Source organism: Camellia sinensis, chromosome 14 (genome assembly GCF_055761805.1).
Source record: "Camellia sinensis isolate YWXY chromosome 14, ASM5576180v1, whole genome shotgun sequence".
Taxonomy (NCBI): domain Eukaryota; kingdom Viridiplantae; phylum Streptophyta; class Magnoliopsida; order Ericales; family Theaceae; genus Camellia; species Camellia sinensis.
The window spans coordinates 134,783,492-134,797,535 of record NC_138974.1 but is presented as its reverse complement, the minus strand read 5'-3'; the positions used below and the strand labels follow the sequence as shown (position 1 = coordinate 134,797,535).

The 14,044-nt window shown below is 42.1% G+C and overlaps 1 protein-coding gene across 1 annotated transcript in view; it reads right to left on the bottom strand.

The window, feature by feature from the left end:
- Positions 1 to 7,125, bottom strand: part of LOC114310108 (L10-interacting MYB domain-containing protein-like) — a 49,881-nt gene extending 42,756 nt beyond the window's left edge. Inside the window, exon 1 of the mRNA XM_082905295.1 lies at positions 6,842 to 7,125. Within this exon, the coding sequence (XP_082761421.1) occupies positions 6,842 to 7,125 (284 nt within the window). The remainder of the gene's footprint in view (positions 1 to 6,841) is intronic.
- Positions 7,126 to 14,044: the final 6,919 nt, after the last annotated feature.

Genomic DNA, 14,044 nt, shown 5'->3' with positions numbered 1-14,044 from the left:
GAGTGTTCAAGCTGTGACGTCCAAGTCTTGAGGACGGTCAAAAATGGGATGTCTACACCCCCTTACCCGCCAGACCGGTTATCTTGTAAGGTCCTTCCCAGTTTGCCCCTAGCTTGCCTTCCCCCGGCACTAGTGTGTTGCCCATCACCTTTCTTAAAACCCAATCCCCGACTTTGAACAGTCTGGGGTGCACCGATTTGTTGTATTTTTTGGAAAGCTTTTGTTGGTATACGGTCACATGGATTAGAGCCTTGTCTCGACGCTCTTCCACTAGGTCCAATTCCAGGGCAATGGCTTCAGAGTTCAGCTCGGGTTCAAAACTTTCACTGCGGAGGGTGGGCATGCCAACTTCCAATGGGATGACCGCCTCCATGCCATATGCCAAGGCGAAATGAGTTTTCCCGGTAGATCGCCTCGGGGTCATCCGGTATGCCCAAAGGACACTTGGGAGTTCCTCGGCCCATTTTCCTTTAGCTTTCTCAAGTGTTTTTTTTCAACCCATCAAGAATGGTCTTGTTTGATGCTTCGGCTTGGCCGTTAGACTGCGGGTAAGCCGGGGTGGAGTTGTAAAATTCAATTTTTAATTCCTCACAAAATCCTCTAAATAAGCGCCCGTCAAATTGGGTGCCATTATAAAAAATCAGAATCTTGGGGAGGCCAAACCGCGTTACCATATTCTGCCAGACAAACCGTTTGACGTCTTTCTCCTTGATAGTTGCTAAGGGCTCAGCTTCAACCCATTTGGTGAAGTAGTCCGTAGTCGCGATGAAGAACTTTCAGTTGCCTGGTGCCATTGGGAGTGGTCCCACTATGTCCAGCCCCCACATCGCGAAAGGCCAAGGGCTTGTGAGGGGAAGAAGTTCTCTGGCCGGCTGGTGAATTTGGTGGGCGAACTTCTGGCACTTCTCACATTTGCGAACATATTTCTGAGCGTCCGCTTGCATGCACGGCCACCAATACCCTTGCGAGATAGCTCGATAGGCCAAAGATCTGCCCCCGATGTGACTGCCGCATATGTCTCTGTGAATTTCGTACAAGAAAGCTTCCATGTTGTTTGGGTGTACACACTTGAGATAAGGACCAGTGAAAGACTTCTTGTATAAAAGCGCCAGATGGAGAGAGCCAAAACCGCTCTGACTTCATCCGGACTTTATGCGCTTCCTTTTTATCAGCCGGAAGGGTCCGCTCTTTTAGGAAGAAGATAATAGGGTCCATCCAAGAAGGGCCAAGCTTGGTGCAGAGTGCTTCTGTCTACTCGGGTTCCTCTATGCTAGGCCTCGGAAGGAACTCAATCAGGAGAGGACTGGGAGATGTTCGGTCGACCATGGAAGCCAGACCAGCTAACTCATCCGCGCGGCCGTTTTCTTCCCATCCAATTTGTTGGACCCTTATCACCTGGAATCGCTTGATGTGGTCTCTTAGCAAAGCTTGGTACTTTATCATTCTGTCATCTTTAGCTTCATAAACCCCAGACACTTGGTTGACAACAAGTTGGGAATCGCTGTAAACCATCAGCTAAGATGCGCGCACCTGGAGTGCGCTCTTAAGTCCGGCCAGTAGCACCTCGTATTCAGCCTCATTGTTTGATGTGGCAAATCCGAGGATGATAGAGTGTTCGATGGTCAGACCATCTGGCGAGATCAAAACTATGCCTAGCCCAACACTGTGGCGGTTTGAGGCTCCATCTACAAAAAGTTTTCACATTTCGCCGACGAAGAGTTTTTAACACTTTGAGGGATCTTAGGAGGCTTGAAAGTTGCTGGGATCATGGTCGCTCGGCCGTTCAGTTTCAGGTTCAATGCTGATCGGTTCCACTTTCTCCCCCCTCGATGACGCGATACTGGACCCAACAGGTTGGTCTGTTATGCCTAAGTCCGTCGTCGTACCGCCGGGCTGATGTATCATGCCGGATGGAGTTCTATAGCGGGGCGCACAAGTTCTGTGTCGCCAACATCGCCCTGCTGTGCAATTGCGGTTGAATCTTCGTTTGCTTCCTCAGCTACCGTGGTGAGATCCACCAAACATACTTGGTGAATCCCAGGCGAGAACTCAGCGACAAAATCTGCCAATGCTTGAGCTTTTATGGCTATTCGGGGTTGAAACTTAACGTCGAATTGTCCCAACTCGACTGCCTACTTTAGAATTCGACCGGAGAAATTCGCTCGCTCGAACAAGGCTTTTAGGGGAAATTCGGTCAACACAATAATTGTGTGAGCATGAAAGTAGTGCACCAAATTCCTGGAGGCCATCATCAACGCCAAAGCTAGTTTTTCCAGTGGCAAGTACCTCGACTCTGCCGATAGCAAGATTTTTCTCACATAAAAGATAGGGAAATGCTTTATACCTTTTGACCGGACAAGTACCGCGCTAACGGCGTGTTGAGAAACTGCCAGATAAAGGTAGAGTTCTTCGTCGGGCTTGGGTGTCACCAACAAAGAAGTAGAAGACAAATACGCCTTGAGCTCGGCCAAAGCCCTGTCGCATTCCTCGTCCCATGAAATCTTGGATTTCAAGACTTGAAAGAAAGGGCAGCAGCAATCTGATGACCGACTTATGAATCTGTTAAGCGTGACTGCCATACCGGCAAGATGCTGCACGTCCTTTGCCGAGTTAGGCTGCTTCAATTCTTGTGCGGCTCTGATTTGTGTGGGGTCTGCCTCGATGCCTCGGTTTGTGACTAGGAAGCCCAGGAATTTCCCAGATCCCACGCAGAAGGCACACTTTGACGCATTCAGGCGTAGCCTGTGCTGTTTAAGAATAGCGAACATCTCGGCTAGGTCGGATAAGTGGTCAGCCTGTTGCTTGATCTTGACCACCATGTCATCGATGTAGGCCTCCATCGTCCCGCCAAGCAGAGGAGCAAACATCTTGGTCACCATCCTTTGGAAAGTCGCCTCGGCGTTCTTCAAACCAAAAGGCATGACTCGATAGTAGAATAATCCCCTTGGGTTAGTGAAAGAGGTTATCTCGTGGTCAGGGCCACGCATGGCAATCTGATGATAACCGCGGTAAGCATCCAAGAAACTGAGCCTGTTATGTCCGGCCGTTAGGTCCACCAACTGGTCTATTCTAGGCAGAGGAAAGCTGTCCTTAGGGCAAGCTTGGTTAACGGTCTTGTAGTCAACACACACCAGCCACTTCCCATTCTTCTTGGGTACTACGACTGTGTTTGAAATCCACCGAGGGTAGTGCACTTCCTGAATAGCCTGTGCTTCAAGCAAGTTCCTTACCTCCTCCGCAACTACCTCGGCGTGATGAAGAGCTGATCTCCTTGTTCTCTGAATGACTGGTCGTGCACCAGGGAAAACATTGAGTTGGTGGCAAATAAAACTAGGATCGATGCCAGGCATGTCGTAGGGCGACCATGCGAAGACTTCGATATTTGCCATCAAGAACTCTACCATCTCGGTCCTTTCTTGAGCGGTCAGGCTTGATCCAAGAAAAAAGAACTTGTTTGGACTTTCCGTGTCGATCCATATTTCTACCAATTCTTCAACAGCTTTGTCCTCGACCCTGGTGCCCATGTCATCATGGACACTCTGGTTTTCTGGGCCTTCAATCATTTGCACGAAGCCTTTGGCAGCTCGGTTCTCATTCACTGCCACGACGCATTACTTCGACATGACTTAATCGCCCCAAATTCCCTCAATTTCCCCATAGCCAAAGGGAATCTCATGACCTGGTGGTAGGTCGACGCTACAGCCTGCATAGCGTGAAGCCAGCCCCTACTGAGGATCAAATTATATGTAGACGGCACCTGCAGTACCCAGAACTCCACCTGCTTGACCACGGATCCGGCTTTGACCGGTAAAATTATTTTTCCCAAAGGCCACTCCGGTTGCGAGTTGAAACCTACCAGTGGTGAAGTTGCCGGAGTCAAGTATGTATCTTGGAGTTTAAGTTGTTTGAACGCGTCGTAATACATAATTTCAACCGAGCTTCCCTGGTCAATCAAGATGCGTTTGACATCGAAGTCTTTGACGCGAAGGGTGACCACTAAGGCGTCGTTGTGTGGCGTTTGAATACGCTCTAGGTCCCATGTGGAGAAACTAATCACGTCTTTTTCCTCGGTCTTCCCCCTTTTAATCGCGGGCTAGACTGACAAAACTTCCCTCATGTGTTCCACCTTTTTGATCATTCCTTGGAGCTCGCATACACGCCCCGGCTCCACTATGCCGTGGATCACATTAACCACTCCTTGAGGGGGCGCCTCCAAGTCATCCGGTCCATGCGGATCAGCCGGGGCAGGATGCGCGGCCTTAACACCCCCATCAATGTAAAGATCTAGGTGTCCGGCTGCGACTAACTCCTCCAAGTGTTGCTTCAGAGGCAAACAGTCCTCTGTCCGGTGTCCTCGCTCATGGTGATATGTGCAACGGTACCACGGATTAAAACCCTTTTGCGCGTCGCCTAACTTAACAGGAAACCGGACGTAATCCTCGTCATGGATTTCACTAAGTATGCGATAGATTGGAATCTTAAAGACCGTAGTGATGCCTGTCCGAGCTTTCAACCTTCTGTTAACATCAGCTACGTCATCGCGGGGGTATTCAGCTCGGTCATTCCGACGACCCCTTCCACGATTTTGATGATTTGACCCACAGTCAGATTCCTCGGCGTGATCATTTGGACGGTTAGTCTCCTATCCGACCGCGTGTACCTTGCCAGCCAACCTCTTGTCTGTTACCACCGGAGTTGTCTTCGCGATGGACGCTACCGTATCATCCTCTACTCGGATGTGCTCATTGATACGCTGCATTAGTTGGCCCATAGATGTCAGCTGGTTCATGGTAAGCGAGTCTCACAGCCTATGTCCGACCGGGAGACCGCGCTTATATTGGGTGATTGCCAGGTTAATCAGGCAATCTAAAATCTCATTGAAGATTTCCCAGTATCTGGAGTTGTATGCCTTGAGTGTGTCGCTCGACTCCATTTTGACACTGAGAATGTGGTCCACCTCCTTTGGCGTTTTAGTGTTAGTCTTGAAACGAGTCACAAAGGCTTCCGCCAACTGTTGCCACCTTTTGATGCTTTCCTCTGGCAGCCTCTCAAACCATTTCAAGCCCAGCTCGCCCAAACTTGACGGGAAGATAAGGCACATGAGAGCGTCATTGCGCCTATGTCCGGCCATGACCTGCCGGAAGTGGCTTACATGCATGTATGGATCGATCTTTCCGTCGTAGAGCATAAACTAGGGCTGGTGAAAGCCCGTGGGGAACGGTGTGGTTTCTATCTCAAGGGAGAAGGGGGTGACGTTCAGCCTCGCCAAATCTGTGTCTAGTAGGAGAAGCACGGCTGGGCGGGGTGGTGGCATTATGACCTCTTCACTGGCGTGACCCCCGTAAGATAGCCGCTGGAGCACCAGCACCCTTTGAGTCTCTCGCCGGCGAGCCCGCTCCTTCAAGACTAACCACAAGTCCTCTGAGTGAGCGGAGTAGGAATACCTCGACGTCGTCGCCGGACGTGAGGGTTGATAGGTACTATCTTGCGCGCTAGACTTCTCTGTAGGCGCGTCGGAATCTCCAACCCTGTAACTTCTGGTGATACAAAGGGAGGGAGTGTGCCGCTAGCTCTGACTGCCTGAACGGCGTGGTTGGGTGCGCTCACTGTGGTCTCCCACTCTAGCAACACCCTTCCCTTTAACATGTCGTTTGAGAGCTTCCATCTTCGCCGCCATTCTCTGGATGACGGCGTCTTGGTCCCTTAACTTGTGCTCCAGACGTCTAGCATGCAATTCTCTTCGTCGCCAGTGTCCGTCACCAAAACTTCTAGCGCGCTTATCATGCGCGTCTCTCGAATGTCCACCTGGGGACGTCTCCAGGTCCGCCATGTTTGGAACGGCAGGGAGTCCGTCTCTCCGTCTGACTGACTCCAGGGTAATACCGTCGATGGCAGACAACGGTATTTCGTCGTTGTTTGCCATGGAAGGCGATCAGATGAGCTTGGAAGACGAGGTTTTGTCTATCCCTTTTCCTACAGACGGCGTCAATTGTACGGGGAAAAGATATTCGTTGCTGTCCGTACTCCTTTCGTCCAAGCTCGGAATCTACCCGATCGACCTGAGAACACAATGGCGGTGAGCTACCCGGTGGTGTGTTGCCGAAAAACCCCTCCGACGGTCAAGTTAGCACACACTCAGAGATAGAGAGAGAGAAGAAGAGAGTTGAGTGTTTAGGTTTCTCTCACCAAATGATGTTTTTTTTTTTCAGCATGGGGGGCGCAGTCATGCTTATATACTTTCTGCACTCAACTCTGCACCCATTAGTCTCTCGACACGTGGAGCTGCTCTCCCATCTGTCAGCACAAATCCAGCGAACACCACCTAACCAAACCGTCAAACAACATTAGCGGGAACTTGGCAGCCCGGAGGCATTACCTTGGCCTTCCACGACCGTGCTGCGTAATGTGCCTGAGTGCTCCACTCGCCGAGCCCCATAACGGCTGAGCTCAGTAGCATTCCGGCAGAGCCGAGCTCAAGACAGGTTGGCCGGTGCACAGAAGACATTTCCCGCCGAGCTATGCGTGCGACCCATGGAACCCGGGTTGGCAGGCGGTCATCTCGGCCAAGTAAGCTCGGTCCAAACATGGGACCTGGACCTCGGGCCTGGGCCTGGACCGAGCAAGATCAACTCCAAGGAAGCCCCAGTTAGCTCAGCCTAAACAGGGGGCTCGAGCCACGGCCAAGTGAAACCCACTCGGTACAGGCCCAAATTAGCTCGGCCCAAACGTGCTCGGCCCTATCCAGTCCAACTTCCTCCACGGCCCAAAGCCAGATTATAAATCTCCCTCTCAACTCTAGAAATAAATACAAAAAATTTCAGAGTTCTAAAATTTTAAAAACTGCACCTTCATATAATCATCCCAAACTTTATTATCAGCAGTCACCATTTGTCGTGTTTCATCCCAGTTGAACCCTTTCTGGTCAATAAGATTTTTTACAGCCTTGTAGAGATTTCTCAGTGTCTTGTGACGATTCTTCAAAACATCTTTTTCATATTGAAATTTGAATTTTGCATTGATCAATGATGTCATGTGCATCCATGCCTGTTTGTTGAATAAGTGATCATCAATCTGGTTCCCCTTGCCAACCTCCTCTAGCATGAGGTCAATGAAATAACAATCCATTTCTGGTGTCCAAATAGTCCTCAGGCGATCGTTGCCACTTTGTCCATGAATACCCATTCTCTGTAATCTGAGAGAAAGTACCCATAGGAGTATAAAAAAACCCACAAAAGTCTATTATACTTAAAATATCTATTAATCACATTTTCAACGGACACATGCTCAATAACATTTCATCACTTTTATTCAGGTTAACAGCAAAACTGAGCAACAAATTCACCACAATCACTACAAAGAAATTGGTTCTAATATCTAGTGCAACTTTGAAAATGTGTTTTTACACATGAAAGAAATCAATTTTAAAAATTATTTATTTTGTAATATGTAGTTGATCATTAGAACCAAGAAAGGATCCTGATTTAACTCTCTTTTGTTTACTAACATTTCTAATATTTTTCCTCTTTTACTTAGTTAATCAGAACTACACCTTACTATGCTATGGAAAACAATAAGATCTTGTTAGACTTTAGTGTCCAAACTACCACCTAAGGCTTTCATCCCTTCTCATTTTGCTGTCACAAGTCATTATAACTAGGAATGATTTGGTTCAATCAACCTTCTCAAGATACAAGATAAGATAAAGCTGCTAAACAATTAGCTATATCTGGTTCTAACGAAACATGGTATTAGCATAAAAGCACCTATAGTTGAGGCAAGTACTGTAAGATTTAATAATACATGTAACCATAATAATAATGCAGAATTAAACATTCACAGGATCTTGAATTCAATACAACTCAAGAATAAAATGAACATACCTTTGTCAGCCATTGAATTAGAGAAGTTAAGAAAATACCCCTAATAGTTGAACCTTGAATTCTTGGCTCACCTTCTTCTCTCTATCTCTCTCAATTAGGATGACTATAAAACTTAGAGTGATGGAAAATACTTATGATATGAAAGGAGAGTCACCCATCCTTATATAGAGGAGAGAAGAGGGCCAGATAAACTCTATCAGAAGAATTCTGAATCCATCAAGGTTTCCTTCTTATCTTAGAAGAGTGATTATATTAAAATTCTAATTACTGAACTTTACATATAATATTGGCTTTATCTAATTGTGAAGTCCAAATAAATTAAAACATGTAGATATATGTAGGCTATTGGGCCACACTAGAAAATAAATCCAACATTCTCCCACTTGGCCCATTAAGCCGATTATAATGCAATTATGAGTTTTTCCAAAAATATGCAACTTATAAAAAATTTTGACTCATTGGATTCCACACTAAAAACTTTGACACGTGATCACGAATTTTAAAAATAGCCAATAAGTTTAGATATATTAGAAACTATAATACTATGATTACTTCAGATCACCAATGTGAGTCACAGCGGTTATATAACATTTATGTCATATTTCCTTCTATGCACCACACCATCAATAACCTTCACTAACCCAATCCATTATCGGGATATATAATTATTTGCCTGAAAGGCCCCTATAATTTGTCTTATTAAGACATTTCCTATTTATCAATATTCAATTTAATGTGTACACACACTTTTAGAAACAAGAAAATTAGAAACAAAATTATTATTGCGTAAATAGTGTCAAATAAAAATAAGCACTCATGATTAACCATACACATCAAGGGTTGCTTAAAAGATCCATCCCGATAACATACTCTTTGTATATCTTTGGTGGCAATCCCTTTATGACTAGATCAGTAATCCTAAGAAAAGTGCTCAAATTTTCAATTAACACTTTGTTGTTTCTAGACTCTTTCTCTAACAACTAAGTACTTTACTTCCATGTGTTTGGAACCACTGGAGTACTTTCCATTCTTAGAGAAGAAAACTGTTGCGGTATTGTCACAATATATCTTCAGCGGCCTGGCAATTGAGTCAACAACACCAAGTCCTGAGATGAAATTTCGCAACCATAAAGCATGATTTGTAGTCTCAAAGCATATGGAATGTCCTTCATTTGTTTTCTTTCTAAGTCATTCCTTGGACACTGTTTTTCACTTAATTTATCACCCTTCATGATGGGTGCATCACCGGCTGAACAAAACTGCATATTGAATCTCTCCAAAACACGATCAATATATCATTTTTAAGATAGTCCTAGCAATCCTCGAGATCAATCCCTAAAAATCTCTATGCCAATAACATAGTTTGCCTCACCCATATCGACCATTTTAAAGTTCTTGGAGAGATATTCCTTGGTTTCATGCAATAAGCCAAGGTCATTACTAGCTAACAAAATGTCATCTACATATAGCACCAAAATAATGAACTTACTCCCACTAACTTTCAGATATATGCACTAATCAACTGCATTTTCCTTAAATCCGAAGGAGGTAATGGTATCATTAAACCTTAAATACCATTGCCTGGAAGCTTGTTTAAGGCCATATATGGATTTCTTTAATTTGCAAGCTAAATGTTCTTTACCTTTCTTTGCAAATCCTTCTAGTTGCTCTATATAAATTTCTTCATCCAAATTCCCATTTAGAAAAGCTGTTTTCACATCCATTTGATGCAACTCTAAGTCCTAATGAGCTACTAATGCTAAGATGATTCTAAGCGAGTCCTTCTTAGATATTGGAGAGAAGGTCTCTGTATAGTCTATGCCTTCTTTTTTAGTAAAACCCTTGGCAACAAGTCTGGCTTTAAATCGTTCGATATTTCCTTTTGCGTCATGCTTGGTCTTGAAGACCCATTTACACCCGACTTTTTTGCAGTTATTAGGCAATTCGACGAGATCCCAAACACTATTTTGTTCCATGGATTTTAACTCTTCATTTATAGCATTGACCCATTTAAAAGAATCATCACTATTCATGGCTTGTGAAAATGAGACTGGATCTTGTTAATCCCAATATCAAATCAAATTCCTATAGATACACCATGTAATCATCTGGAATGGCAGGCTTTCTTTCCCTTTGAGATCTTTTCAGAACTGCCGATTGTGGTGGTTCTACAATATTTTCAATGGTGGTATCTTCATGAAGTGGTGAAACATGAGGTGGTGAAGGATTTTCATTATGTTGTTCGTTTCCTTCAGCCTGTGGAATAGTCTGAGGTACAACAATTTTTCGATAAGGGTCAAATGTTGGGACACCCACCCTAATTTTCTCGAAATTCACCACTCATGTTCTCTCACTCCCACTAATTTCACCATTCTCCAGAAATCTAGCATTACCAATCTCTACTATCCTCGTACTGTGATTAGGACAATAGAATTTGTACCCTTTAGACTTGTCTGGATAACCAATGAAATACCCAGATATTATTCTTGAGTCCAACTTTTTCTTTTGTGGGTTGAAGATTATTGCCTCTACTGGACAACCCCAAATATATAAGTGTCTCAAATTAGGTTTCCTACCAATCCACAACTCAAAAGGAGTTGTTGGGACCACCTTACTAGGAACCCTATTTAAGATATACATTGCAGTCTTTAAAGCTTCACCCCACAGTAAAATAGGTACAATTGAGTAACTTAACATACTCCAAACCATATCTTTAAGTGCACGATTACGCCTTTCAGCAACTCCATTTTGCTGTAGCGTGCCAGGCATTGTATATTGAGCACGAATGCCTTTTTTTTCTAAGAATCTGGCAAATGGGCCAGGATTTTGGCCTGGCTCATCATATTTACCATAATACTCACCACCCCTGTCTAATCTCACTATTTTAACCTTTCTATCTAATTGTCTCTCGACTTCAATTATGTACACCTCAAGGATGTCAACAGCTTAAAACTTTTCCTGAATTAGATACACATATCCATAACGTGAGAAGTCATCCATAAATGTGATAAAATATTTTTCACCACTAAGACATGGGATGTTGAGTGGCTCGCAAATATCTGTATGAATTATCTCAAGAAGCTCATTACTTCTTGTGGCACCTTTCTTGGTGTGTTTTGTTTGCTTTCCTTTAATGCAATCCACACATATCTCAAAATCAGTGAAGTCTAGGTTTTCCAAAATCCCATTCTTCACCAATTTTTCAATTCTATTTCTATAGATATGCCCCAACTGTCTATGCTACAAGATTGACGATTTTTCATTAATTAGACCACATTTTAAACCAATATTCGAATGCAGAGTTACTAATGATTGTGCAAACTCATGATTTAAGGTAATTTTATATAAACCATCACATAAATTACTAAAACCAATCGTTATTGAATTAAACATTAAATTGAGTTTTCCACAACTAAATAAAACTGAATATCCAACACGATCTAATTTGGATAACGAAACTAAATTCTTAGAAATTGAAGGAACATAAAAGTATCTTCTAGATCCATCTGATGACCCGTCTCTAAGATCAGTCGGTAGGTTCCTACAACTACTACTTTAGCTTTGAGACGATTCCCCAAATAGACAAATCTTTCACTTTCCTTCGGTTTCCTAGTTGAGAGGTATCCCTGCATGTCATTTGTAATGTGGGTCATGGCCCCAGAGTCAATCCACCAAGTATTAGAAGGTACTTCAGCAAGATTTGATTCATAACAAACAAAAGAAAATTTCTTATCTTTCTTTTCGAACCAAGCCTTTCATTTGCTGCAGTCTTTCTTCACATGTCCCTTCTTGCCACAAAAGTAGCACTTGACAGTGAAACCATTCTGAGCCTGATTTTATTCCCCAGGTCCATTCTTTTTCTTTGGTGGATTTTTCTTTGATTTTACAAACTTACCCTTCTTTTTCTTTATAGCTCCATGAGTTACAGCCAATGCAGTTTGACGTCCTTCCTCCCTCAACCTCACTTCCTCTTGAACACACATATTAGTTAGCTCATTCAAACTCCACTTATCTTTATTAGTGTTATAGTGGATTTTGAATGCGCCGAACTGTGATGGAAGTGAGTTGAGAATAAATTGCACGAGGAAAGTTTCATCAACTTGCATCCCTAATTTTTTAAGTTTTGCAGCTTTGTCAGCCATATTGAGGATGTGATCCTGAACTCCTCGGTTGCCATCATATTTCATTGTTGTCAATTCAGCCATAATAGTGCCAACCAGTGACTTGTCAGCAGATCTAAATCGATCTTCAACAGCCTTTAAGTATTCCAATGCATTAATAGTTTGAGGTAAGGAGGTCTTGATGTTATTTGCAATGGTCATCTTCATGAACATCAAACTGAGTCTATTGGACCTTTTCCAAGATTCAGAAAGGGCAACTTGTTCTGCAGTACTATATTCATTAATATCTGCAGGTTTATCTTCAAGCAATGTCATATCGAGGTCCAATACACCCAATGTAAATTGAACGTGTTCATACCATTCCGAAAAATTCGAGCCAGTAAGTAGAGGGACGCCCGATGCAAAAGAGTGAAATGAGGTGGGAACTTTCACTGGAATAAGATAGAACAATATACATATTAAAGGTTTGAGAATTATAATGATGAACTATTGATATCACATAAGTCTTTCCTTTGGGCAAAACTTAGGTATATCTATTGTCCACTCGTCAAAAAACACTTATGTGGGTCTAAAGTAATTTATGAAACTTTTCAGTTAGTCGTGTTACCTTTGGGTATTCAATTCTAATCTGTCAAATTACATAAGTTACATTACCCTACCCAGTTCATAATTATTTGAAAGTGACTCTCCTTTGGGCTAGTATCAATCTCCTAATTATAACTGCAATTGAGAATATTATCGACCTTAATGTTACCCTTTTAACAATTCTTTTATGTAGTTCTATATTCATAAGTTTTATAAATTTAGGCCACTTTGGCAGCTACTAAATTAGTAAACCCTATGAATACAGAACTAACCAACAATATTCTCTATTCATTAATTTTGAGTTATTTAATTATCATTAATTCAATCACTATTTTAATGAAATCACTATTTTATGATTTCTAGAATTTCTTTTATGTGATTGCAATTACCAATATAATAATAATAATAATTCTGAACGCACATGAATATTTATATATCAAATTATGTAATATAACAATCATGAATATCTTATATAATGGTTAATAAGAATTACACCTAATATGAATTAACCACTCCAATATTTAATATTTAATGTCATAAAATTATATCATGATATCAAATTTAAATCATGAAAATATTTTAATATCAACAATAATAGACAATAAGTGTATATAATCAGATGAGGTAAAATCATAATTCTTTAGTATGATTCAATTAAATAAATATATTTATTTAATAGACCGAACAATTTAACAAAATTCTAAAATTACTTTATCATAACAGCAAGCAATACACTCAATTCAATATCATATATTAGGATGATTATAAAAATTACACTGTCATTGGCCAATTACATAGTTATTCAGCTGTTTACACAATTATTCACATGATCTATTGGACTCTCGCCGAAGTAGTAGATTGGCCAATTACAATTATTCATGCGGTCCGTAGAATTAACTGACCGAGTGATATGAAAACATCATTTAAAAACACGATGGCAATAATAAAAACAAAATTATGTTTTATGAATAATTATAATAATAATATTCATAAATATATTATTATTCCAAGATGTATTGATTCACAAAACTAAAGCTCTGATACCACATGTAAGATTTAATAATACATGTAATCATAATAATAATGCAGAATTAAACATTCACAGGATCTTGAATTCAATACAACTCAAGAATAAAACGAACATACCTTTGTCAACCATTGAATTAAAGAAGTTGAGAAAATACCCTGTACGGGAAAGAAATAAACCTTCTCGTATAATCCTGTTGATTAAGTTTGCGCTCCTCCGTACGTCGTCGCTTAGTCACCTGAAAACACAAACGTGAGCTAGCCGGCGGGTGTGTGCCGGAAACCTCTCCGATGCCTAAGTTAGTAAACTTGACAAATAGACAAAAGCTCTATGTATTCAGAAAGCAAAGTTGTGTGTTACCTCTCTAAAGGTGATATTTGTGAGCTTTTATAGATTTCGTGTGGCACAATCCTAGTAGGACTTCTACTCCT